Genomic DNA, 23,224 nt, shown 5'->3' with positions numbered 1-23,224 from the left:
ATGAGATAATAAGGGTTTTAGCCCTCAAATTGTTGGAGAAAATTGTCCAAGATTGTATAAATTGGTGGAAAAGGATTCATGTGGCTGACCCCACCTAGTGGGACTAAGGCTTGGTTTGTTTGTTTGTTTGTTTATTGTTGTAATTAAAGTTTGGAATGAAATTTCAAGAATTCGATGAATTTTGGGTGACTCATGGAATTTTTGATGGAAATTTGTTAACAGAAATTAACTACCATTTTGATTTAGAGGGTGGTGGGAAGTGAATTTCAGCAGAATTTCAACAATTTCTTGGAATAAAGGACTTGGGTTGCTGAGTAGGAAGCCTTTTAAGGCTTTATCTCTGGTTGTGTTCGTTCTTTGATTTGACCTTCCTGAATCTGCCTCTCATTTTTTCTTGCATTGTTCTTTGCATTGAGGATATGGAACAAGTTATTTGGTATTGGGGAAAGCTGTGTTTGTTGGGACTTAGAGGATCTACTGGCTATCTATTTTACAGGGTTTGGTTGGAGTAAAGATGGGTGAGGCTTGTGGGGAGTGGATTATTTGCTGTTTTGTGGGAAACTAGTTGGAAAGGAATGCTTGCATTTTTAAAGGGAAGAAGATCCAATGGCATTTGGTATGGAAAATTCAGTATATGACTTCTTTATGGGTTGTTACTGCAAGCTGTTTGAAGGGGATATGCTTTGTGGATTTACAGCAAGCATGATTGGTTGGCTTTGATTTTACGAGTTGCAATATTTACTTTCTTGTTTTTTCTCGTCTTCTTAGGAGGATTCCATATCTTTGTACATTCATGCTTCTTTGATAAATTCTCTCCTTTTTCCTGTAAAAAAATGTGTATATTATACAGTAAAAAATTTTGAGGGACGTGTCATAGGATTATTTACAAATTAACAAACACTTTACATACAAGTGCAGTTTTAGAGGGTGCTTTTGTTTTTTGTTTGTTTACACTGGAAGTTTGCCTGCACACGACAAATTGGGTGTATGGATGATTAATGATTTTATAAATTTAATTTATTTTGATTTTAATAATTAAAATTTAATTCTGGCAAGCATATGGTTAGGAATTAGTTATATTATTATATTTTAAGTCAATTTTTTTTTTTAATAATATAATAATAATGGCAAAATTTATATATGCTAATTTTAGATAATCTATGCATGTGGGCATTTCAATGTGTAATTTTATTATATTAAGTTCATTGTTTACCTCCTTATCGATATTCTTCTCTTTTTTCTTTTTCTTTTTTATTTTTATTTTTGGAAGGGCTGTGGGGGGGGGGGGGGGTGGTGGGGGGAGTGGGGGGAGGTCCTTGTTACCCCACTCTAGCTTCATCCTGGTCACTATTGTATTGAGCTTCTGTGGAATGTATGGTCATTTGAGTAAGTTGATATATCACGTCATAATGGGTTATTTTTGTGATAACAGAAGTTAGCATTTGTTGTTTAAAGAAATTGATATGTGAGCTAGTTTTGTTGATTGAAATTTGACCAATTAATGTCCACGTGGTTGCTTTTATAGTAGTTGAATCTGAACTCTGAGACATCTTAGGACACGTTGACCCCAGTACCTGGGCTTTAGAAAAAAAACCCATGAAAAAACAATACTCCCTGAAAAATCCCCAACTAGTGAGCCCAAAAGGAAGTAAATAAAAAAACTCTATCCTATATAATAAATGGATAGGGGTTGATTTGTCACTGAAGATCCTAGTATTCCTTTTGAGCCACGAAGTCCAAAAAAGAGCAAAATGTAGCACTTGCACGAACCTTTTTTACCCCCAAAATCCCAAACCTTACCATGAAAAAAAAATTGACAGTTCGTGGCAAAGCCATTGCTTTGTTAAAAATGAAGAAAAAGATTATCTCCAAAGATTCTTAGCCTCCCAACAGTGGAGAAAAATATGCCCTCTGGTTCATATTGATAGTTCCAGGATTACTGCACATATCGTAGTTAATCATTTGGGCTGGCTGACTTGGCATGGTTTGGTTAACTGAACCATACCCCTTCAAACTGTAATCAAATGGAAACATTGATTTGTATGAAAATGTGAATCAAAACCGGAGCATTTTAAATGGTAAACCCTCCTCTTGAGTACCACTGGTGCAACATAATGGATTCTTCCTTCTCCCTATCATTTTTGTGGCTGGCAGCATCCTTGAACAGTGTAAATAACTTTAACAAGATATATGAAACTAGTTAGTATAGTTTTGATTTTACATTTTGCTATATTTTTGTCCAGTTACAACGGTTGGCATTTCTGTGTCTAACTGGATTCAGTCTTGCAGGATGAGAACGCATTCAACAAGCATCAGGACGTATGAATTGGAATATTCTCATGAAATGGGCAAAGAAAGAAGAGTTGGTTTTGGGTTTGGAGGCATTTTTGATTTTGATGTATGTCATCTGCCCTTTTTCTTTTTTAATTTTTGGCTTTTTGTCCATTTCTCCATGCTTATTATTTTGAGGTTTATTTCCATAATTAATCCGGCCAGGTTATCTATGGGAGTGGGCTCTGTACAGTTTGTGATTTTTTAAAATTCAATTTTTTCCAAGGGTAAAAAAGCTGTCAGAGAGAGGGAGAGAGAGAGAGAGAGAGGGAGAGAGATGCAAACACACGGATGCAACATCCCTTCATTCTGCAAGGGGTGTGATATACTGTCAATATTGTTGCTATTTGATAAGGTAGCATTTCAAATTTATAACATACAGTAAACTGTAAACGTAGGAGTTTTTTCCTTTGGGCGGGTGGATGCATGGGACGAGAAAATGAAGAATAAGTCTCCTCTGATAGGTTCGTAGTCGTAGCCCGTAGATTTTAGACTTTTGTGTTGTGGCACATCATTACAGGGCTAGTTTATGTTCTAGCTATGTGGTGGGTTGGTTGGATGTCATTATGAATATAAGCAACATATGAAAACTCCTGAGATTTGATTTGTACTAATAGCAAAAAGATGAGGATGTTGCTTATATGGAAGAACATTATGGAAAAAAAAAAAACTCGCAGATGATCCATGGGAGTCATCCGTCATGAGCTCTGTGTTGTGTGCTGATGGGGATGGGCGTCAAAATTAAGCATCTGCTTCTTTCGCATATGCCTATGCAGCTTCTTTCTCATTGGTTGCCATTGATATCTTCTGAAAATTGGTTTAGTGAGATGAAGACAACCGATATATGAAAATTGGTTTATTAAAGGCTGACTGGCTTTTCATAAGTCAGTTTATTAAGAGCTCACCGACTTTTCATAAGTCGATTTATTAAGTGCTCATTGACTTTGCATGAATCAATTTATTAAGAACCCCCCAACTTTTCAAAAGATGGTTTATTCTACTTGCAAGAATGATACTAACCAACTTTTGAAAAGCATGCTTACTAACAAATTTCACGTTGTATGTATCGAATTTACTAAAGGCTTACCAACTTTTTCCAAGTATGTTCTACTAATGAATTTCAGCTTACATGAGTGGAATTCACGTAAGGTTTACCGACTTTTGGAAAGTATGTTCATTAACAAGTTTCCACCTTTTAAGCAAGGAAGATACGTAAATTTATTAAAGGCTTACTGACTTTTGGACGGCTAATTTCCCTCACCATGCATGGCTTTCATTTACATGTGCATTTTGATATAGTAAGGGCCACCGACTTTGGAAGCTCTATTTATTAACCAATGGATGATCTTCTTTCATGTGTATGTATTTTTCCAAATCCATGAATTGGAGTACATGTAACAAATTCATGACATTTATGTGCATGCATGCATGCATGGTTTATATGCGTAATTTACCTGCATGCATGGATTTGCATGTAGCATGCATGCATTGACTTTTGGAAAATTCATTATAGTCATGTACATCCATGCATACATTTAGATTCAAAGTGTTAACATGCAAAACTAACATGTGATAGTTGCACGTGGAAGATAGAAGGTGTATATATGGACAAACTCCCATTGGTTGTGTAACAAACCAATATTTATTTCATCAACCCGTGCATCACATGTCTTTGTGATTAAGCATCAGTTAAGTGTAACAAACTTGATATAATATAAATTGTTTTATCGATCCCTTCGTTTTGTGAGAGTCTTTGATTGACTCGCTGCAATCTGTCCAATCCCTAGTGCATTGGTAATATTTAAATGAGCTCGAATGAATAGGATTTATCTAGTGGTTGCACAAGAAGGGAAGATCATGGCTAGTGAAATTAGGATATAGGAATATTGACAGTCGAGTTTATATTAATGTCCACAGTAAATTATAAGTCATGGTAGGAAGCTTGAGACTTCGAAAACAAGCTTATTCTCAGCCAAAAAATGGAGTGGAACACTATACTCTGGAGATGAATACCATACTTTGCAAATGATTAGCACGACTTCCAAGTTACAAATGGATTGAAGAGTGGAGAGACAGTCACATTTGAGCTCATTAAAAAAGGAGCTAAGTCCATTGTAAATGTCAGTGTTAAGTATATAGCAATATGAGGGAATAGTATGCGTAATGATAAGAATGTTGAAGCAGAGCACCATACTTTGGAGATGGCTGACATGAGTTTTGAGTTACAGATGGCCTAAAGAGTGGAGACAGTCACTTTTGAGATTATTCGGAAAGCAACCGAGCAATGTTAATGTCCATGGTAAGTATATACAAATACAAGGGAATAGATTAAGTCATGGTAAGAATGTAGAGACTTGGAAAATAAACTTACATTCCTGATGGGAGAATGGAAATGAACAATCTTGAGACTTGGAGAAAAAAAAAAAAAAAACCTCATTCCTGATGGAGTCACACTGACATTTAAGGTAACTAAAAATGGAGCCAAACCCATTATTAATATCCACAGTAAGTATATGCAAATATGAGGGCATAGTCTGAGTCGTGGTAAGAATTTTGAGACTTGGAAAAACAAACTCTTTCTTGGTGAGAGAATGGATATGAAGAATTTTGAGACTTGGAAAACAAGCATATTCATGGTGGAGACGTACTTACATTTGAGGTAATTGAAAAAAGGAGCCAAGCCCTTTATTAATGTTTAAGGTAAGTATTACAAATGAGAGAGAATAGCCTGATCATGTTAAGAATCTCAAGACTTTGAAATATTATACGTTATTACTTTGAATAATTCAAAAGTAAGAGAACAGTAGGAGCAAATAATAATAATAATAATAATAATAATAATAATAATAATTATAATTTTTTTAGTACAAAAAACTAAGAAATTCAATTTTTTTTGCATGGTTCCACAAAAAGATACTTGTATCTTAAGAAATTATTACGAAGAATGACTCAAAGTTCACACGGATTCAAAACTATTGTACACAAGTACTTGAGTAAATGAGCGCTTAATACATCAATCCTCCTTGTCCTCATTATTGAACTTGTTAAACACGTTTAATTTTGATAGTATTCCAAATGAAGGAGTGTCCTCTTGAGTGCTGATGCTCCTTTATATCCTAGTTGTTGTTAAGTGAGTACCTTGTAGCCAACCGATAGAGAGAGTGTCATGCTTGGCGCAATAAGATTTTATTATTCTCACGATGCAAACACCACATCGCTTTTGAGCTCATGAAAAAGAAACCCCTTGCCGTATGTAGTGTGCATGGAATTTAAGTACTAGGGTCATCAACAATCATAATTGTTGTACTAGCGAAACTTGCAAAGCAATTCCATTATCCCATTGCCTTCATAGAACCAACCACAATTGTTTGTATCCATGCTCCTCACAATACTTATCCAAGTTCTTATCATTGCTGAGAACCCAATGTTGTGCCATATCCCTCAAATGTATAATTTTGTTCTAGATTTTCTTGCCTAATGGGAAACTAATTTCATTTATAATGAGGTTAGTAGGAATCCTCAAACCAATGTCCGTGCTTGAGTTGTCACGCATGCTAGAATTGTGTGAGGGTTAGTGCCAATGGACAATATCCTATAAAAACAGTTAAGAGGATTAGTGTTAAGACTTCGTTAATGAACTGGTTATGTCATTTTATTGCACTATCATATGTTTTTACCCCATAAATAAAGCAATGTTTTGTTTTATCTATTTTGTTTTGCTCCATTAAACGAATGAAAAAATTGTTGCATTTCTTGTCTAAATATGTGAATTCTAGTGACAATATGATCTAAAAAAAAGAAAGAAGCCTCTTGCATTAATGAAGAACAAATGTAAAATACAGAATCCAATTCATAAACGTTGAACATTAAAATATGGAAGATCAAACTCAATTCTTATTAGAATAGAAATTATGGATCGTCTTTATCAAACATGGTACTATGGACATGCGTTTAAGAAGCCATCATGAGCATGATTGGAATCTTATTGATTTCCAGCTGCTTATGCTTCACCTTGACACTCTTAACTAATTTGAATGGATAACCCGAATCTGCATACGGTTGTTCTCCTCCCTCGTATGATTGGCTGTCATCCAGATTTATTGAGGATCTTTGTTTGGCATGGTGACCATTATTTATCAAGGTGTTGGCACGCTGGTAGCTTTTAAACATCCCCTGAGCATTGACTGCTCATTAAGTTTGTGTCTATTATTCTTTTATTATTGACATCCATGCATAAGAAAATCACTCTATTGGGTCTAGCTGGTATTCAAAGCCTTCTCATAATGCCTAATAGCGACCCATGGTTCTGAATATATTTGCAACACTAGTGGACATTTAAATGTTGTTGTTCAGAAGAAAAAAACTAAATTTTCAACATAAATTGTAATTATAATAACTTTAATAAATTGTAGTTTATACTGCTTACCTTAATTTTAAACTATTTAGCAGTTGGTAATGGAATCTTCAAGTTTCAATGAATTAAATTGCTTGATAGGCGGATAACATTGAACACCCATATATATATATAGCATGCGACTCCATTGACATAAACACCATGTTGTCTGCGAGTCTTTCCATACTTGTTGGGACGCATGTAAGTATACTCACTTCACATCAACAACGATTTAAGTTGAATAGTTCAAGGCACGTCGAATGAGGCCCCTCGCTCACCACACATGTACATGCATGGGTACAAGATGCATTTAATTGCAATCATGTCAACAATAGGATGTCTTTGAGTAGTTGGGCACACATCAAACGAGCCCTAGTGCCTACCACTCGGTCACGTCTATGCGAAGGTAGTAGACACAGAGTTTTTTCCCGTTTTATAATTAAAAATAAATAAAATATAAAATAATATTCTGAACAGGGAATTTTTTCCCAAAATAATGCTCACGTAATCTCGCAGCATGAAGTTGTGAGATTTAAACTGGTGGCCACTCTGTCATCGACGCGTGGCAAAGAAAGAAACAGGGCTAACGTGACGTGTGGCGACGGGTGAAGAAATCTCGCAGGTCCAACCTGCGAGATTTGAGAAGCGATCGAACGGAGAGGCGACGCGTGGCTGCGAGGTTACGAGCAATCGTGACACGTGGTGAATCTCGCAGGTCCAACCTGCGAGATTTAAGAAGCGATAGTACGGAGAACCTGTGGGATGAACTTGTCCTCGTTGCATCGTAAATTATAAAAACAGAGGCTCATTTTAAGTCATTTTTTTGGGTTGGCCTTAAAGAAGAACCATAACACGCCAGTAACATTCAACAACTTACCAGCTCTCCAACACAATGAACCCAACCACAAAACGATCTGGTGTTTCAACACCAACAATGCTGAAGCCTAAAGGCTATCAAACATAATTTGCTCAAATAACGCCAATAAAACTTAACTTAAAACTTGCTTTTAAGGATTGGCTGCATCACTCGCAATTATAGCAATTATATATATATAAAATTGCGAGTGATGCAGCCAATCCTTGAAAGCAAGTTTTAAGTTAAGTTTTATATATATAATATTTTTATGTAGATATTAGGAAATTTCAATTATCTAAAAAAATACATGCTTATCTGGAAAAATAGATACTCCTACTGCTTATGTTAATTAAAAACCAAAAGAGAACCTCTTCATCACTCATCAAACATGGCCCTTTTGCCTTTCTAAATTCCAAATTTAGAAAAAGGGAAAACAGACGAGTAGAAGCATATTTGGTGAGTTGATATGGAGATGTTGAGCACGTTGATTTGAAAATTTCAACTCAAAATTTGTTGGATCACAAAGCTTCTCCTAAACCCTACTCTATAAATACATAGCTAGCTAGAGTCTATAGGAAGAAGAACTAAAAAATTACAAAGCAATGACAGCTAAGGGGGAGACTTACAAGAAATGTGAGAAGGAGGATACAAGGGTAAGGCAGTAGTAGATGAAGGAGAAATGAAAGCTTACCAGGACTACTATGGATTTTGCAACCATTGCAACAAAGTCTTCCGAAAAGAGCGAGGTTTCCTCAATCACCAGGTTCTCTCTCTCTCTCTCTCTCTCTCTCTCTCTCTTTGCAGTGGAAAAGATCACAGGTTCCCGTACACCGCCACTGCCTCGAAATTTGCCGGAGCACCGTCCGAGTCTGCCGACAGCACACTCTCTGTCGCCAACTCCCCAATGAACTGTGTTGAGAACTCGATGAACAGAGGAGAAAGAAAACTGAAAATCAGAAAAAGGAAATTGGGGGAATTTAAGTGTCTGTGTAATGAACAAGAATCAATTTCTTCAAGTAAAAATAAATAACAGAAAATAACAGGTAAGTCAGCTAAGTCTTCGCTTCTTCTCTTTCTTTTGCTTTTCTTCTTTAGGTTTCAATTCCATGCTGTAAATTTGAGAAGCCATACTCCCAACAAGCTGAGCTAGCAGGTTCCCCTACACCGCCGCTGCCTCGAAATCCGCCGGAGCACCATGCCTAGACAAATCAACTTCCCCTCTTGAAAGAGTACAAACTTCTCAGTTTTGCCGATAAGCAATATAATCTGCCAGCGCAGTCAATGGTGCCGCCTTGTTTGGATCAAACCCAAAAAGCTGATCCCTAACTTCCTTCTTCAGCTTCTCTGCAAATGCCCTCGACTTCGAGTTTTTTCCCGTTTTATAATTAGAAATAAATAAAATATAAAATAATACTCTGAACAGGAAACTTTCTTTGAATAAGTATTTACATAAAAGAAATTATTGATTATGAATAAGTATTTTGTAATAAAATTTTGGATAAAATCAAAAAAAATATTTCAAAATATGATTCTAACCCCATAATTTACAAAAAAGACTACAAAATTTCGTATAATTAAATTTTATTGACGAAATGAATATTTTGTTAGTTAAAGTCGGTCTACATGTGGAATAATAAAATTTGTCTTTAATAAAATGATATTTTAAAACTCGTGGATTAGAGACCGAAAAATTTTTTCGAATTGAATGCTTTGATGTTTTGTACCGACTAATTCTTTAAGTATGACAAAAAAAAATTTAGAAGAAATAAATTTTCAATAAGTTATAAAAATGCCTAATAATTATAATGCTGCAAAATGTTTGTTGGATGTAATATTTAAAATTAACAATTAAACATTTTGCAAGACAAAGTTAAATTTATTATTTAAATTTTAATTTTAATTTGTAAAAAGGGAATTAACAATTAAAAAAGGGAATTAACAATTTAAATTTTTAAATTTATTATTTAAATTTAAACTTTGCAAGACAAAGTTAAACATTTTGAAAGATAATAGCAGCATCAATACCTCTTCGTACGTCTTAATTTTTTTGTTTTTACTCTTTTTTATTATAGTTTGACTATCCGCATACTAAACCAAATATTTTGACCCATCCTTTTGGTGTTTGAAAGTAGGATTTAGGTCAAATTGGATTATTATTAGAATACTTTTTTGTCTTAGTCACCCATTCATATTTAATTAGAGAATGTAGAGAAAACCATACTAAAGTTTTTGTAATTATACAAATTTAAATTGAAATGCAAAATTAACGATTCTTACATGTTGTAACTACATGATGTTTGAACTTTAAATTTGAATACTTAATTAAAGTATAAGTTTAGAGAAATCATGAAATAAACTTTAATTAACGATATACATACTCTAAAAATTAATATATCACTTAATCAATTATATTTTTTTATTAAAATTAATATACGTAATTAATTAATATACTTTAAGAAAAATTGACTAGGAGTTTAATGGAGAGAACATATATTAAGTGCTCCCTAAGATTTTTGGTGCATGTAGTATATGGCGATGAGGGGAAATTAACGTGTAAATGTTTAGAGTGCTGAAACACGTTTGCATCTGACTACGCACGTAAATGCATGCAGACATACAAATTTTAGCAATACGAATTTTGTAGTAAAAGACAATTGAATTTAAGGATTTAACTTAACTAGACATGCAAATTTAGACGATACGAATTATGTGTCATTTTTTAGATTTGGCAGTATTGAATTCTTTAGAGATACGAATTATTAAATGATATATACAAAAGAAAGAAAAAAATAATCAATTATATACAAATGAAATCAAAACAATCAATGATATACATACAAATAAAATGCAATTAAAGTAATGCTAAACTACTCCGTGCCGCAGCGAGGTCGTCTCCGGGGTCGTGGTGGCTGCCGTCTGCATCTACCCTCTCCCTGCTCGTCAACATCATCAGGTGTCCTGGCCCGTCGTGCTGGATGTGAATCCTCTCCCCCAAAAGGTGCTGCATCATCATCATCAGCCATGTGTAGCGCACGCGGTGAGAAATGATAAGATGTCTCGGGACGAGAACGAGGCGGCCTAGGGGGTGCATCGACCTCGACCCCATCGAAAAGATCGTCCAATAAAAATGACATGGATGGGGTAGCAGCAGAGTCGGATGGGGCATCAGTCGGTCTGCTCGATGGTCCGGCAATATGAGCTGCATTGGAAGGCGCATAAGGCGCTGACGGGCCAAATAAGTACTCGGACATGGGAGTCCCTGGACGACTAGAGGAAGCATGTCGTCCTCCTCGTACTGGAGCTGGTCGACCTCCTCGTGCTGGTACATCAGGTCGACCTCCTCGTTCTGGGATCCGTCGACCATCCTCGTGGACGAGGTCCAGTGCAGCACGCATCAATCGGTGGATCGCAGGATCCGACGAGATCTGCTCTGCCTCAATGACTATGTCAGCCTGCAGGATATGAACATATTTTATTAACGCATTCAAATTGGAATGTATATATAATAAAATGAGTTGTGGCATTAATCTTCTTACGAGGCTCAAATATACAGCTGCGGTCCTGTCGACGAAGCGGAGTGTGATAGACCTATACCAAGTGAAGTATGGGTCATCTGGACGCATCGGACTGTGCTCCGCCACTCCTCGTACGATGTAGTCTCGTCGATGCTCCCACGCAGTGACGAATATCGCGTGCGTACTCGACCAGTCTGTGACCCCTCGACCGCGTCCATCCATGCCGTGGAGATCGTCCCCAACAATATCTACCCCCGAAGTTATAAATGGGGCGGGAATGACCTGTCGAAACCTGAACTGTCGCATGACTCGATCGGGGAGATACCACTCAATAATATGAAAGCATATGAGTGGCACTCAAGCTACCCACAGGTCCCTCCCGTCTGCATAGGCAGGCGGCATGTCGGCTAAAATCTCATCCGTGTAGGGCATTCATATAAACTGCAGTTAGACAAAACAAAAAGTTATGCGGACTATACACAACTGAAAGAAAGAAAGAAATGCTTTCATGTGCTATACTTTAACTGATTTATACCTCATGCTCCCGGTGCATGTCCAATTCAAACCTGTACCAGGGCAATGTGTGAAGCGCAACCATCGATGCCCTCAAGTCGTCCCTCCATGTGTATAAGAGGAAATCTAAGTTCCCAAATGCAAGACTACTACATATTACGAATTAGTATTCGTAATAGTTATTGAGTGAATATATAGGGATAGATAAAATAGGTACTAACCGATATGCGAGCGGGAGAGGATCAACCGGACGACCGTCCTGACCCCTCTCAATCTGCAGGAAACCTCGCCGCGTAGGCGCGAATGAAGGAAATCTCTCCCAAACCCAAACCTGGAGTAAGCGAAGGGGGCCCGCAATCTGTGTCTTCGAGTGGTGCGCGGCGCGACACATCTCCCTGTACAACCACGCCAAAGTGGCGGACCCCCAACTGTACGAGTGACACGCTTCGAAGTCCTCAAGAAGTGGAAAGAACATAAGATGCGCGTAACTGCCGGAAACATCCGAGAAGATCACCCCACAAATCAAACGCAACAAGTGGGCTCGTGCGTGGCATGCTATTGTCTGAACATCTGCATGTGCCGGGAGCTCACGAAACGCATCCCCCTCAAGGAACCGCATACGGATGCGTGCACCAACCAACTCGCTGTCAGGCGGAACAACGCCTAACAAACGCTCGCACATAGTACGCAGGGCGAGTCGACCCTGACGGTCTGTAGGTCCCTCCACTGGTCCGGCAGTGCGACCAATGACAGCTCGCCCATCAATCGGCAACCCGAACAAAACAGCTACGTCCTGTAATGTGACGGTGGCCTCACCATGAGGTAGGTGGAACGTGTGCGTCTCGGGTCTCCATCGCTCCACCAATGATGTGACAAGATGCCAATCAAGCTGGATATGAGCAATCCGATAAATGCCATAAAACCCCGCATCGCGTATCAGCTGGACAATGCGGGGGTCTGCCTCTAACCAACGCTCGGCAAACTGCGTGCCCCCTCAGCAGCATAAGGGCTCCGCATGCCCCTCAGCCCACGCTCGGCTGGCCCTGTGATGATCGCCCATCGTCAAGGCGCTCGGATCGGACGGCCCTGGATCAATCTTTGAAATGCATCGTTGCATCAGAATAGATATAAATAAAAAAGAAACGGTGTGAAATAGTATAAAACTGCATACGAAATCAACGCGACGGTCCCGCTGCATCGCCCGAGTGGGTCCTTCTCGGACACCTTGTGCGATTATGCCCTTCTTGATGACATATACTGCACGTGCTCCTTTTCCTACCTTCCCTAGCGTCCATCTCATTGTGTATACGGGAGCTCCTTGGACGACCTTTATGTCGAGCATACGCTGGATTTGCTTGTATAGTCGGCAAAGACGATGCTGGCCAGTACGCCTCGTGCATAATCCAGTATGCCAGTACGCTGGATTTACCACGTGTCACGATCCCTCGGAATGATCGCAGCCACGCGACGCCTATCCGCTCGATCTCTTCTCAAATCTCGCAGGTTGGACCTACGAGATTTCTTCACCCGTCGCCACACGTCACGTTACCCCTGTTTCTTTCTTTGCCACGCGTCGATGGCAGAGTAGCCACAAGTTTAAATCTCGCAACATGAAGCTGCGAAATTACGTGAGCATTATTTTGAGACTATACAAGCAAATCCAGCGTATGCTCGACATAAAGGTCGTCCAAGGAGCTCCCGTATACACAATGAGATGGACGCTAGGGAAGGTAGGAAAAGGAGCACGTGCAGTATATGTCATCAAGAAGGGCATAATCGCACAAGGTGTCCGAGAAGGACCCACTCGGGCGATGCAGCGGGACCGTCGCGTTGATTTCGTATGCAGTTTTATACTATTTCACACCGTTTCTTTTTTATTTATATCTATTCTGATGCAACAATGCATTTCCAGGATTGATCCAGGGCCGTCTGATCTGAGCGTCTTGACGATGGGCGATCATCACAGGGCCAGCCGAGCGTGGGCTGAGGGGCATGCGGAGCCCCTGTGCTGCTGAGGGGGCACGCAGTTTGCCGAGCGTTGGTTAGAGGCAGACCCCCGCATTGTCCAGCTGATACGCGATGCGGGGTTTTATGGCATTTATCGGATTGCTCATATCCAGCTTGATTGGCATCTTGTCACATCATTGGTGGAGCAATGGAGACCCGAGACGCACACGTTCCACCTACCTCATGGTGAGGCCACCGTCACATTACAGGACGTAGCTGTTTTGTTCGGGTTGCCGATTGATGGGCGAGCTGTCATTGGTCGCACTGCCGGACCAGTGGAGGGACCTACAGACCGTCAGGGTCGACTCGCCCTGCGTACTATGTGCGAGCGTTTGTTAGGCGTTGTTCCGCCTGACAGCGAGTTGGTTGGTGCACGCATCCGTATGCGGTTCCTTGAGGGGGATGCGTTTCGTGAGCTCCCGGCACATGCAGATGTTCAGACAATAGCATGCCACGCACGAGCCCACTTGTTGCGTTTGATTTGTGGGGTGATCTTCTCGGATGTTTCCGGCAGTTACGCGCATCTTATGTTCTTTCCACTTCTTGAGGACTTCGAAGCGTGTCACTCGTACAGTTGGGGGTCCGCCACTTTGGCGTGGTTGTACAGGGAGATGTGTCGCGCCGCGCACCACTCGAAGACACAGATTGCGGGCCCCCTTCGCTTACTCCAGGTTTGGGTTTGGGAGAGATTTCCTTCATTCGCACCTACGCGGCGAGGTTTCCTGCAGATTGAGAGGGGTCAGGACGGTCGTCCGGTTGATCCTCTCCCGCTCGCATATCGGTTAGTACCTATTTTATCTATCCCTATATATTCACTCAATAACTATTACGAATACTAATTCGTAATATGTAGTAGTCTTGCATTTGGGAACTTAGATTTCCTCTTATACACATGGAGGGACGACTTGAGGGCATCGATGGTTGCGCTTCACACATTGCCCTGGTACAGGTTTGAATTGGACATGCACCGGGAGCATGAGGTATAAATCAGTTAAAGTATAGCACATGAAAGCATTTCTTTCTTTCTTTCAGTTGTGTATAGTCCGCATAACTTTTTGTTTTGTCTAACTGCAGTTTATATGAATGCCCTACACGGATGAGATTTTAGCCGACATGCCGCCTGCCTATGCAGACGGGAGGGACCTGTGGGTAGCTTGAGTGCCACTCATATGCTTTCATATTATTGAGTGGTATCTCCCCGATCGAGTCATGCGACAGTTCAGGTTTCGACAGGTCATTCCCGCCCCATTTATAACTTCGGGGGTAGATATTGTTGGGGACGATCTCCACGGCATGGATGGACGCGGTCGAGGGGTCACAGACTGGTCGAGTACGCACGCGATATTCGTCACTGCGTGGGAGCATCGACGAGACTACATCGTACGAGGAGTGGCGGAGCACAGTCCGATGCGTCCAGATGACCCATACTTCACTTGGTATAGGTCTATCACACTCCGCTTCGTCGACAGGACCGCAGCTGTATATTTGAGCCTCGTAAGAAGATTAATGCCACAACTCATTTTATTATATATACATTCCAATTTGAATGCGTTAATAAAATATGTTCATATCCTGCAGGCTGACATAGTCATTGAGGCAGAGCAGATCTCGTCGGATCCTGCGATCCACCGATTGATGCGTGCTGCACTGGACCTCGTCCACGAGGATGGTCGACGGATCCCAGAACGAGGAGGTCGACCTGATGTACCAGCACGAGGAGGTCGACCAGCTCCAGTACGAGGAGGACGACATGCTTCCTCTAGTCGTCCAGGGACTCCCATGTCCGAGTACTTATTTGGCCCGTCAGCGCCTTATGCGCCTTCCAATGCAGCTCATATTGCCGGACCATCGAGCAGACCGACTGATGCCCCATCCGACTCTGCTGCTACCCCATCCATGTCATTTTTATTGGACGATCTTTTCGATGGGGTCGAGGTCGATGCACCCCCTAGGCCGCCTCGTTCTCGTCCCGAGACATCTTATCATTTCTCACCGCGTGCGCTACACATGGCTGATGATGATGATGCAGCACCTTTTGGGGGAGAGGATTCACATCCAGCACGACGGGCCAGGACACCTGATGATGTTGACGAGCAGGGAGAGGGTAGATGCAGACGGCAGCCACCACGACCCCGGAGACGACCTCGCTGCGGCACGGAGTAGTTTAGCATTACTTTAATTGCATTTTATTTGTATGTATATCATTGATTGTTTTGATTTCATTTGTATATAATTGATTATTTTTTTCTTTCTTTTGTATATATCATTTAATAATTCGTATCTCTAAAGAATTCAATACTGCCAAATCTAAAAAATGACACATAATTCGTATCGTCTAAATTTGCATGTCTAGTTAAGTTAAATCCTTAAATTCAATTGTCTTTTACTACAAAATTCGTATTGCTAAAATTTGTATGTCTGCATGCATTTACGTGCGTAGTCAGATGCAAACGTGTTTCAGCACTCTAAACATTTACACGTTAATTTCCCCTCATCGCCATATACTACATGCACCAAAAATCTTAGGGAGCACTTAATATATGTTCTCTCCATTAAACTCCTAGTCAATTTTTCTTAAAGTATATTAATTAATTACGTATATTAATTTTAATAAAAAAATATAATTGATTAAGTGATATATTAATTTTTAGAGTATGTATATCGTTAATTAAAGTTTATTTCATGATTTCTCTAAACTTATACTTTAATTAAGTATTCAAATTTAAAGTTCAAACATCATGTAGTTACAACATGTAAGAATCGTTAATTTTGCATTTCAATTTAAATTTGTATAATTACAAAAACTTTAGTATGGTTTTCTCTACATTCTCTAATTAAATATGAATGGGTGACTAAGACAAAAAAGTATTCTAATAATAATCCAATTTGACCTAAATCCTACTTTCAAACACCAAAAGGATGGGTCAAAATATTTGGTTTAGCATGCGGATAGTCAAACTATAATAAAAAAGAGTAAAAACAAAAAAATTAAGACGTACGAAGAGGTATTGATGCTGCTATTATCTTTCAAAATGTTTAACTTTGTCTTGCAAAGTTTAAATTTAAATAATAAATTTAAAAATTTAAATTGTTAATTCCCTTTTTTAATTGTTAATTCCCTTTTTACAAATTAAAATTAAAATTTAAATAATAAATTTAACTTTGTCTTGCAAAATGTTTAATTGTTAATTTTAAATATTACATCCAACAAACATTTTGCAGCATTATAATTATTAGGCATTTTTATAACTTATTGAAAATTTATTTCTTCTAAATTTTTTTTTGTCATACTTAAAGAATTAGTCGGTACAAAACATCAAAGCATTCAATTCGAAAAAATTTTTCGGTCTCTAATCCACGAGTTTTAAAATATCATTTTATTAAAGACAAATTTTATTATTCCACATGTAGACCGACTTTAACTAACAAAATATTCATTTCGTCAATAAAATTTAATTATACGAAATTTTGTAGTCTTTTTTGTAAATTATGGGGTTAGAATCATATTTTGAAATATTTTTTTTGATTTTATCCAAAATTTTATTACAAAATACTTATTCATAATCAATAATTTCTTTTATGTAAATACTTATTCAAAGAAAGTTTCCTGTTCAGAGTATTATTTTATATTTTATTTATTTCTAATTATAAAACGGGAAAAAACTCGAAGTCGAGGGCATTTGCAGAGAAGCTGAAGAAGGAAGTTAGGGATCAGCTTTCAGGGTTTGATCCAAACAAGGCGGCACCATTGACTGCGCTGGCAGAATATATTGCTTATCGGCAAAACTGAGGAGTTTGTACTCTTTCAAGAGGGGAAGTTGATTTTGTCTAGGCATGGTGCTCCGGCGGATTTCGAGGCAGCGGCGGTGTAGGGGAACCTGCTAGCTCAGCTTGTTGGGAGTATGGCTTCTCAAATTTACAGCATGGAATTGAAACCTAAAGAAGAAAAGCAAAAGAAAGAGAAGAAGCCAGAGAAGACTTAGCTGACTTACCTGTTATTTTCTGTTATTTATTTTTACTTGAAGAAATTGATTCTTGTTCATTACACAGACACTTAAATTCCCCCAATTTCCTTTTTCTGATTTTCAGTTTTCTTTCTCCTCTGTTCATCGAGTTCTCAACACAGCTCATTGGGGAGTTGGCGACAGAGAGTGTGCTGTCGGCAGACTCGGACGGTGCTCCGGCAAATTTCGAGGTAGTGGCGGTGTACGGGAACCTGTGATCTTTTCCACTGCAGAGAGAGAGAGAGAGAAACTAAACATATGTAAACTTGATTGACTGTTTGTAAACATCCCACATAAACTTAACATCCATAAGATAGATGCATGGATCAATTAAAAAAAAAATACATGAACTAAACATATGTAAGATAGTTAGTCTATGCAAACAACACCAGAATATTGATTGAGATCAATCAATGACGTCTGGAAGCATACTGATTCATTATTGTGAAATCGCCCTTCACAATTTGGGCACACGAACCATTCATTGCTGTGGACGGTCTTTTGGTGATTGAGGAAACCTCGCTCTTTTTGGAAGACTTTGTTGCAATGGTTGCAAAATCCATAGTAGTCCTGGTAAGCTTTCATTTCTTCTTCATCTACTACTGCCTTACCCTTGTATCCTCCTTCTCACATTTCTTGTAAGTCTCCCCCTTAGCTGCCATTGCTTTGTAATTTTTTAATTCTTCTTCCTATAGACTCTAGCTAGCTATGTATTTATAGAGTAGGGTTTAGGAGAAGCTTTGTGATCCAACAAATTTTGAGTTGAAATTTTCAAATCAACGTGCTCAACATCTCCATATCAACTCACCAAATATGCTTCTACTCGTCTGTTTTCCCTTTTTCTAAATTTGGAATTTAGAAAGGCAAAAGGGTCATGTTTGATGAGTGATGAAGAGGTTCTCTTTTGGTTTTTAATTAATATAAGCAGTAGGAGTATCTGTTTTTCCAAATAAGTATGTATTTTTTTAGATAATTGAAATTTCCTAATATCTACATAAAAATATTATATATATAAAACTTAACTTAAAACTTGCTTTCAAGGATTGGCTGCATCACTCGCAATTATATATATATAAAATTGCGAGTGATGCAGCCAATCCTTGAAAGCAAGTTTTAAGTTAAGTTTTATTGGCGTTATTTGAGCAAATTATGTTTGATAGCCTTTAGGCTTCAGCATTGTTGGTGTTGAAACACCAGATCGTTTTGTGGTTGGGTTCATAGTATTGGAGAGCTGGTAAGTTGTTGAATGTGACTGGCGTGTTGTGGTTCTTCTTTAAGGCCAACCTAGAAAAATGACTTAAAATGAGCCTCTGTTTTTATAATTTACGATGCAACGAGGACAAGTTCATCCCACAGGTTCTCCGTACGATCGCTTCTTAAATCTCGTAGGTTGGACCTGCGAGATTTACCGTGTGGCACGCTCTCCGTTCGATCGCTTCTTAAATCTCGCAGGTTGGACCTGCGAGATTCACCACGTGTCACGATCGCTCGTAACCTCGTAGCCACGCGTCGCCTCTCCGTTCGATCGCTTCTCAAATCTCGCAGGTTGGACCTGCGAGATTTCTTCACCCGTCGCCACACGTCACGTTAGTCCTGTTTCTTTCTTTGCCACGCGTCGATGGCAGAGTGGCCACCAGTTTAAATCTCGTAGCTTCATGCTGCGAGATTACGTGAGAATTATTTTGGGAAAAAATTCCCTATTCAGAGTATTATTTTATATTTTATTTATTTTTAATTATAAAACGGGAAAAAACTCCATGCAAGTTAGTCAAACATCAAAAGGACTAGGATAAGTTTGGGTAGTTCAAAGCACATCGCATGATGCACTTTGCTTGCTAAAGCACAGCCTGCATGCGTGGGTGCGGTACATGTGCAAGTGCAATCACATCATGAGCAGGATAGGTTTGGTAGGTCTAGGAAAGAATGAGACCTTGAACTCTCTTTCCAAATCTTCCACCATAGTTTAGCATCTCTACTTAAGTACATTGTCATAATAGATACTTCACCTCTTTGAGTTGTTCCTAAGCACTTAAAAGTATTGCACCAAGTCAATAAGTTCTCCCACTTCTTACCATAGTAGACACCATTGTATGCTATAGTTTCTAGCACCCTTGTGCGTCCATATTTTACCGCAATCGATTTGGAATTTTTGAGATCGACAATAAGTGCATAACCCATCTAGTGTTGTAGCACTTCTATCATAGTATGAAAATCTCTTTTCAATTTCTCGATGAAATCTTGCTCATGTTTTTGGGATCTGTAAATCAACACGTTCCGAAAATAGAGTCATATATATATATATATATATGGCCACATCGTTGGTTGTCTAAACCTGTGTCTTTGGCATATCAATTCTGTTGTAATATGTGGCTTATATGTTGAGTGAAATACATGTACAAAGATAACATGATGGAAAAATAGAGAGGCTGACTTGCAAGAAGAAATCGGCGATGGTATCCTGAGTAAAAGAAAACAGTTGATGGCTTTGTAGAGTTATTTCGACGATTTGGTGTCGACATTAAACCTTCGACGGTTTGTTTGAAACTGTCGATGGTTTGACTCAGGTACTCAGCACTGTTTTTTGAATTTTGAATTTTGAATTAGGAAGTTTAATAGGTTGGGTTTCCGCTTGGGGGGTGGGGGGACCCTCTGGAAAGGTTATATACATATATACAATGTTGTATGTTGTAATTCAATGTTTCTTTTGATACAAGACAGTGAAAAATTCACAGTCGGTTGATCCCATGGATGTAGGCATTTCCGTACCACTAATTCTTCGTGTCATTGTTTTATTACTTTCATATAATCTGCATGATTGTGTTTTATGTATATTTCATTGTTGGTTGCTACATTGTGTGATTCGGTTTTTCGCTGCGCATTAATTTGTACAACAAAATTGCTATCAGAGCAATTGGTTACAATGACTTCTGGGATTTCTTTTGCGAAGTTTGATGTTGTTAAGTTCAACGGATTGGGAAATTTTGGATTATGGTAGAGGAGAGTTAAGGACTTGTTAGTGCAACAGAGTATGGTAAAGACATTATAAGGAAGTCAACCGGAAGGCGTGGATGGAAGGAGTTGGAAGCGAAGGCTATGGCGACTATCAGGTTCTGTCTGGCTGATGACGTGTTGTATCACGTCATGGATGAGGAATCTTCGGTGACAGTTTGACAGAATTCGAAGAGTCGGTGTATGTCTAAGTCTTTAACAAACAAGTTATATCTTAAGCAAAAATTGTATTGGCTTAAGATGGTAGAGTGTTCAGATTTGAACCAACACATCAATGTATTCAATAATATTGTAAGTGATTTGATGCGGGTTGATGTGGAGTTCAAAAAGAAAGACAAGGCGTTGATGCTACTGAATTCCTTACCTGCGTCTCATACGTATGAAAATCTGTTTACAACTTTGATGTGAGGAAAAGAAACCCTGAATTTAGAGGAGGTCACAAGCACTCTGCTAGGTTTTCATCAAAGGAAGTAAGCTAGAGATGAGATTTCACATGGTGAAGGGCTTGTGGTGAAGGATAACTAGGAACATGGGAGAAGCAAGTTACGGAGCGAATTGAGTAATTATAAATCTTGGTCCCAATCCAAGAAGAAGGACATACGATGTTTTAATTGCAGGAAAAAGGGGCACATAAAATTGTAGTGTCCGAAAAAGAATAAGGGGAATGCAGAAATCAAGAGGGTTTTTCAAAATCGGCGAATGTAGTGGAAGAAGAATACTCAAAGAGTGGTGATAGTGATATGCTTTCTGTTTCATCGAGTTCAGATCGCTTTACAGATTCTTGGATCCTAAATTCGGCGTGCTCTTATCACATGATATCAAATAAGGATTGGTTCAGCACCTACAAGTCATTCAAATCTGGTTTTGTTTTGATGGGAAATGATGCTTCATGCAAAATTGTTGGAATAAGAAATATCATAATTAAAATGTTTGATGGTGTTGTGAAAACATTATGTGATGTTAGGCACATACCAGATCTAGAGAAGAATTTAATTTCATTGGGCTCTTTAAATTATAACGGGTTTAGTTACAAGTCTGAAAGTGGGGTAATGAAGGTGTAAATGTGTCTTAATGGTGATGAAGTGATAAAAATTAGCGAGAAATATCTATGCACTGATGGATACCACAATTGTAGGTGAAGCTGCAATTGCAGATTTCAAGTTTGATAATACTGTTTTGTGACATATGCGGTCAGGGCATATGGGTGAGCGTGGAATGATAAAACTTCATGAGAGAAAACTTTTGAAGGGTGTCAAAACATGCATACTGAATTTATGCAGGTATTGTGTTCTTAGGAAACAAAACAGGGTGCAGTTCAAGACAAGCACACACAAGACGGAGGGTATTCTTGACTACATTCGTTCGAATGTTTGGGGACTGGTGAGGGTAGCATCACGAGGTGGACATATTTACTTTGTGAGTTTTTGTAGATGATTACTCACGAAAGGTCTGGGTGTACTTTATGCTATACAAGTTAGAGATGTTTGCTAGGTTTAAATGGTGAAAAGCTGAGGTGGAAAACCAAATCGGGAGAAAGATTAAATATCTCTGGTCAGACAATGGAACTGAGTACACTAATTCAAGGTCCATGGAGTTGTGCGAGCAGCATGACATAAGGAGACATTTAATAGTGTTAGAATTAGTGTATTCTCAAGAGGGGGGGGGGGTGAATTGGGTATTAAAAATTTCTTCTAGGTTGAACTCAATTTGCGGCCAGTATTTCACAACCCAAGTCTGTCTAAGCATTCCCAATTAATCAAGTATGCAAATATTTAAGCCAAATAATATATTCTCAATAAATTAAATACTTGCATACAATCACCACATCATATCCCATTTAATCTTCAAAGCGTGTATGTGAAAAATGATTAAGCCATGAAAGTAAACATACACGTAAGACGCATATCTCATTTAAATAAAGGGCATGCAGGCAAAAGTAATGACAGCAATAAATGAACAAGCATACATGTGCGGAAATTAAAGTGCGCGAATTTAAACGAGATAGAGAGAGAGAAACATACAATATTTGTTATCGAGGTTTGACCAAACCAGCCTATGTCCTTGCCTTGGGCATACTCTCCAAGGATTCCACTATCTCTGCTCACTTAAACGGGTGGAGTAGAAGCCGTTACAATCTCTCCTCATGGGGTGAGGTAAACCCTAACTCAATTATTAGACTGAGCCCAACTGGTCTCTCTTACGGGGCGGAGACACTCCTGTGCAATTTCCGAGATGAACCGAACTGATCTCACTTACGAAACTGAGACTTCCAAGTTCAATTTACGAGATGAACCCAACCAATCTATTAAAATCATTTTTGTACATAATACAATGCTTCTAAGTATAAGTAGAAATGTACACATTAAAAACTCAAATACATGCACTCTAATATGATATGAGTTATGCTCAGTAGAGAAAGAGTGTTTTCTCAAAACAATATCTTCAATCTTTGAGAAATGATGTGTATGATAAAATACTTAAAGATATGACCCTAATAAAATTTCTTCCAAAAATAGTTTTCTAGGAATAATAAGAGAACCTAGGGTTTTGTGTTAAAATAAATTTTGCATTTTGCACAAATAAAATATAGATATAT

General features: G+C 38.7%; 3 protein-coding genes across 4 annotated transcripts in view; 2 read left to right on the top strand and 1 right to left on the bottom strand.

Moving 5' to 3' along the window:
• The window catches only part of LOC131149625 (uncharacterized), a 51,892-nt gene extending 49,168 nt beyond the window's left edge, over positions 1 to 2,724 (top strand). For both annotated transcript variants that reach the window (XM_058100242.1, XM_058100244.1), the window contains one exon: positions 2,290 to 2,724. In XM_058100242.1, coding sequence (XP_057956225.1) covers positions 2,290 to 2,325 — 36 coding nt within the window. In that variant the 3' untranslated portion in view covers positions 2,326 to 2,724. The remainder of the gene's footprint in view (positions 1 to 2,289) is intronic.
• A 7,546-nt stretch (positions 2,725 to 10,270) lies between these two features.
• Positions 10,271 to 11,377, bottom strand: LOC131149624 (uncharacterized). Its single transcript, XM_058100241.1, has 2 exons — positions 11,117 to 11,377; positions 10,271 to 11,032 (listed from the first exon to the last, which is right to left on the bottom strand). The coding sequence occupies exons 1-2, from the start codon at positions 11,315 to 11,317 to the stop codon at positions 10,448 to 10,450; spliced, it is 786 nt and encodes a 261-aa protein (XP_057956224.1). The 5' UTR covers positions 11,318 to 11,377; the 3' UTR covers positions 10,271 to 10,447.
• Positions 11,378 to 14,854: 3,477 nt separating this feature from the next.
• On the top strand, positions 14,855 to 15,864 carry LOC131149623 (uncharacterized). The gene is made up of 2 exons (XM_058100240.1): positions 14,855 to 15,109; positions 15,194 to 15,864. Exons 1-2 carry the CDS (start codon positions 14,909 to 14,911, stop codon positions 15,776 to 15,778), a joined length of 786 nt encoding a protein of 261 aa, XP_057956223.1. The 5' UTR covers positions 14,855 to 14,908; the 3' UTR covers positions 15,779 to 15,864.
• The last annotated feature ends 7,360 nt before the right edge of the window (positions 15,865 to 23,224 follow it).

Source organism: Malania oleifera, chromosome 2 (genome assembly GCF_029873635.1).
Source record: "Malania oleifera isolate guangnan ecotype guangnan chromosome 2, ASM2987363v1, whole genome shotgun sequence".
In the NCBI taxonomy this organism is placed as follows: Eukaryota; Viridiplantae; Streptophyta; class Magnoliopsida; order Santalales; family Ximeniaceae; genus Malania; species Malania oleifera.
The sequence above is the reverse complement of the archived record's forward strand: the minus strand, read 5'-3'. Positions and strand labels throughout refer to the sequence as shown.

Excerpts from the sequence above, each read along its gene's own strand:
- LOC131149624 (XM_058100241.1), bottom strand. The coding sequence starts at position 11,317 with ATGGATGGACGCGGTCGAGGGGTCACAGACTGGTCGAGTACGCACGCG. Across the intron at positions 11,033-11,116 it reads CAGCTGTATATTTGAGCCTC|GCTGACATAGTCATTGAGGC; the intron begins GTAAGAAGATTA and ends CATATCCTGCAG.
- LOC131149623 (XM_058100240.1), top strand. The coding sequence starts at position 14,909 with ATGGATGGACGCGGTCGAGGGGTCACAGACTGGTCGAGTACGCACGCG. Across the intron at positions 15,110-15,193 it reads CAGCTGTATATTTGAGCCTC|GCTGACATAGTCATTGAGGC; the intron begins GTAAGAAGATTA and ends CATATCCTGCAG.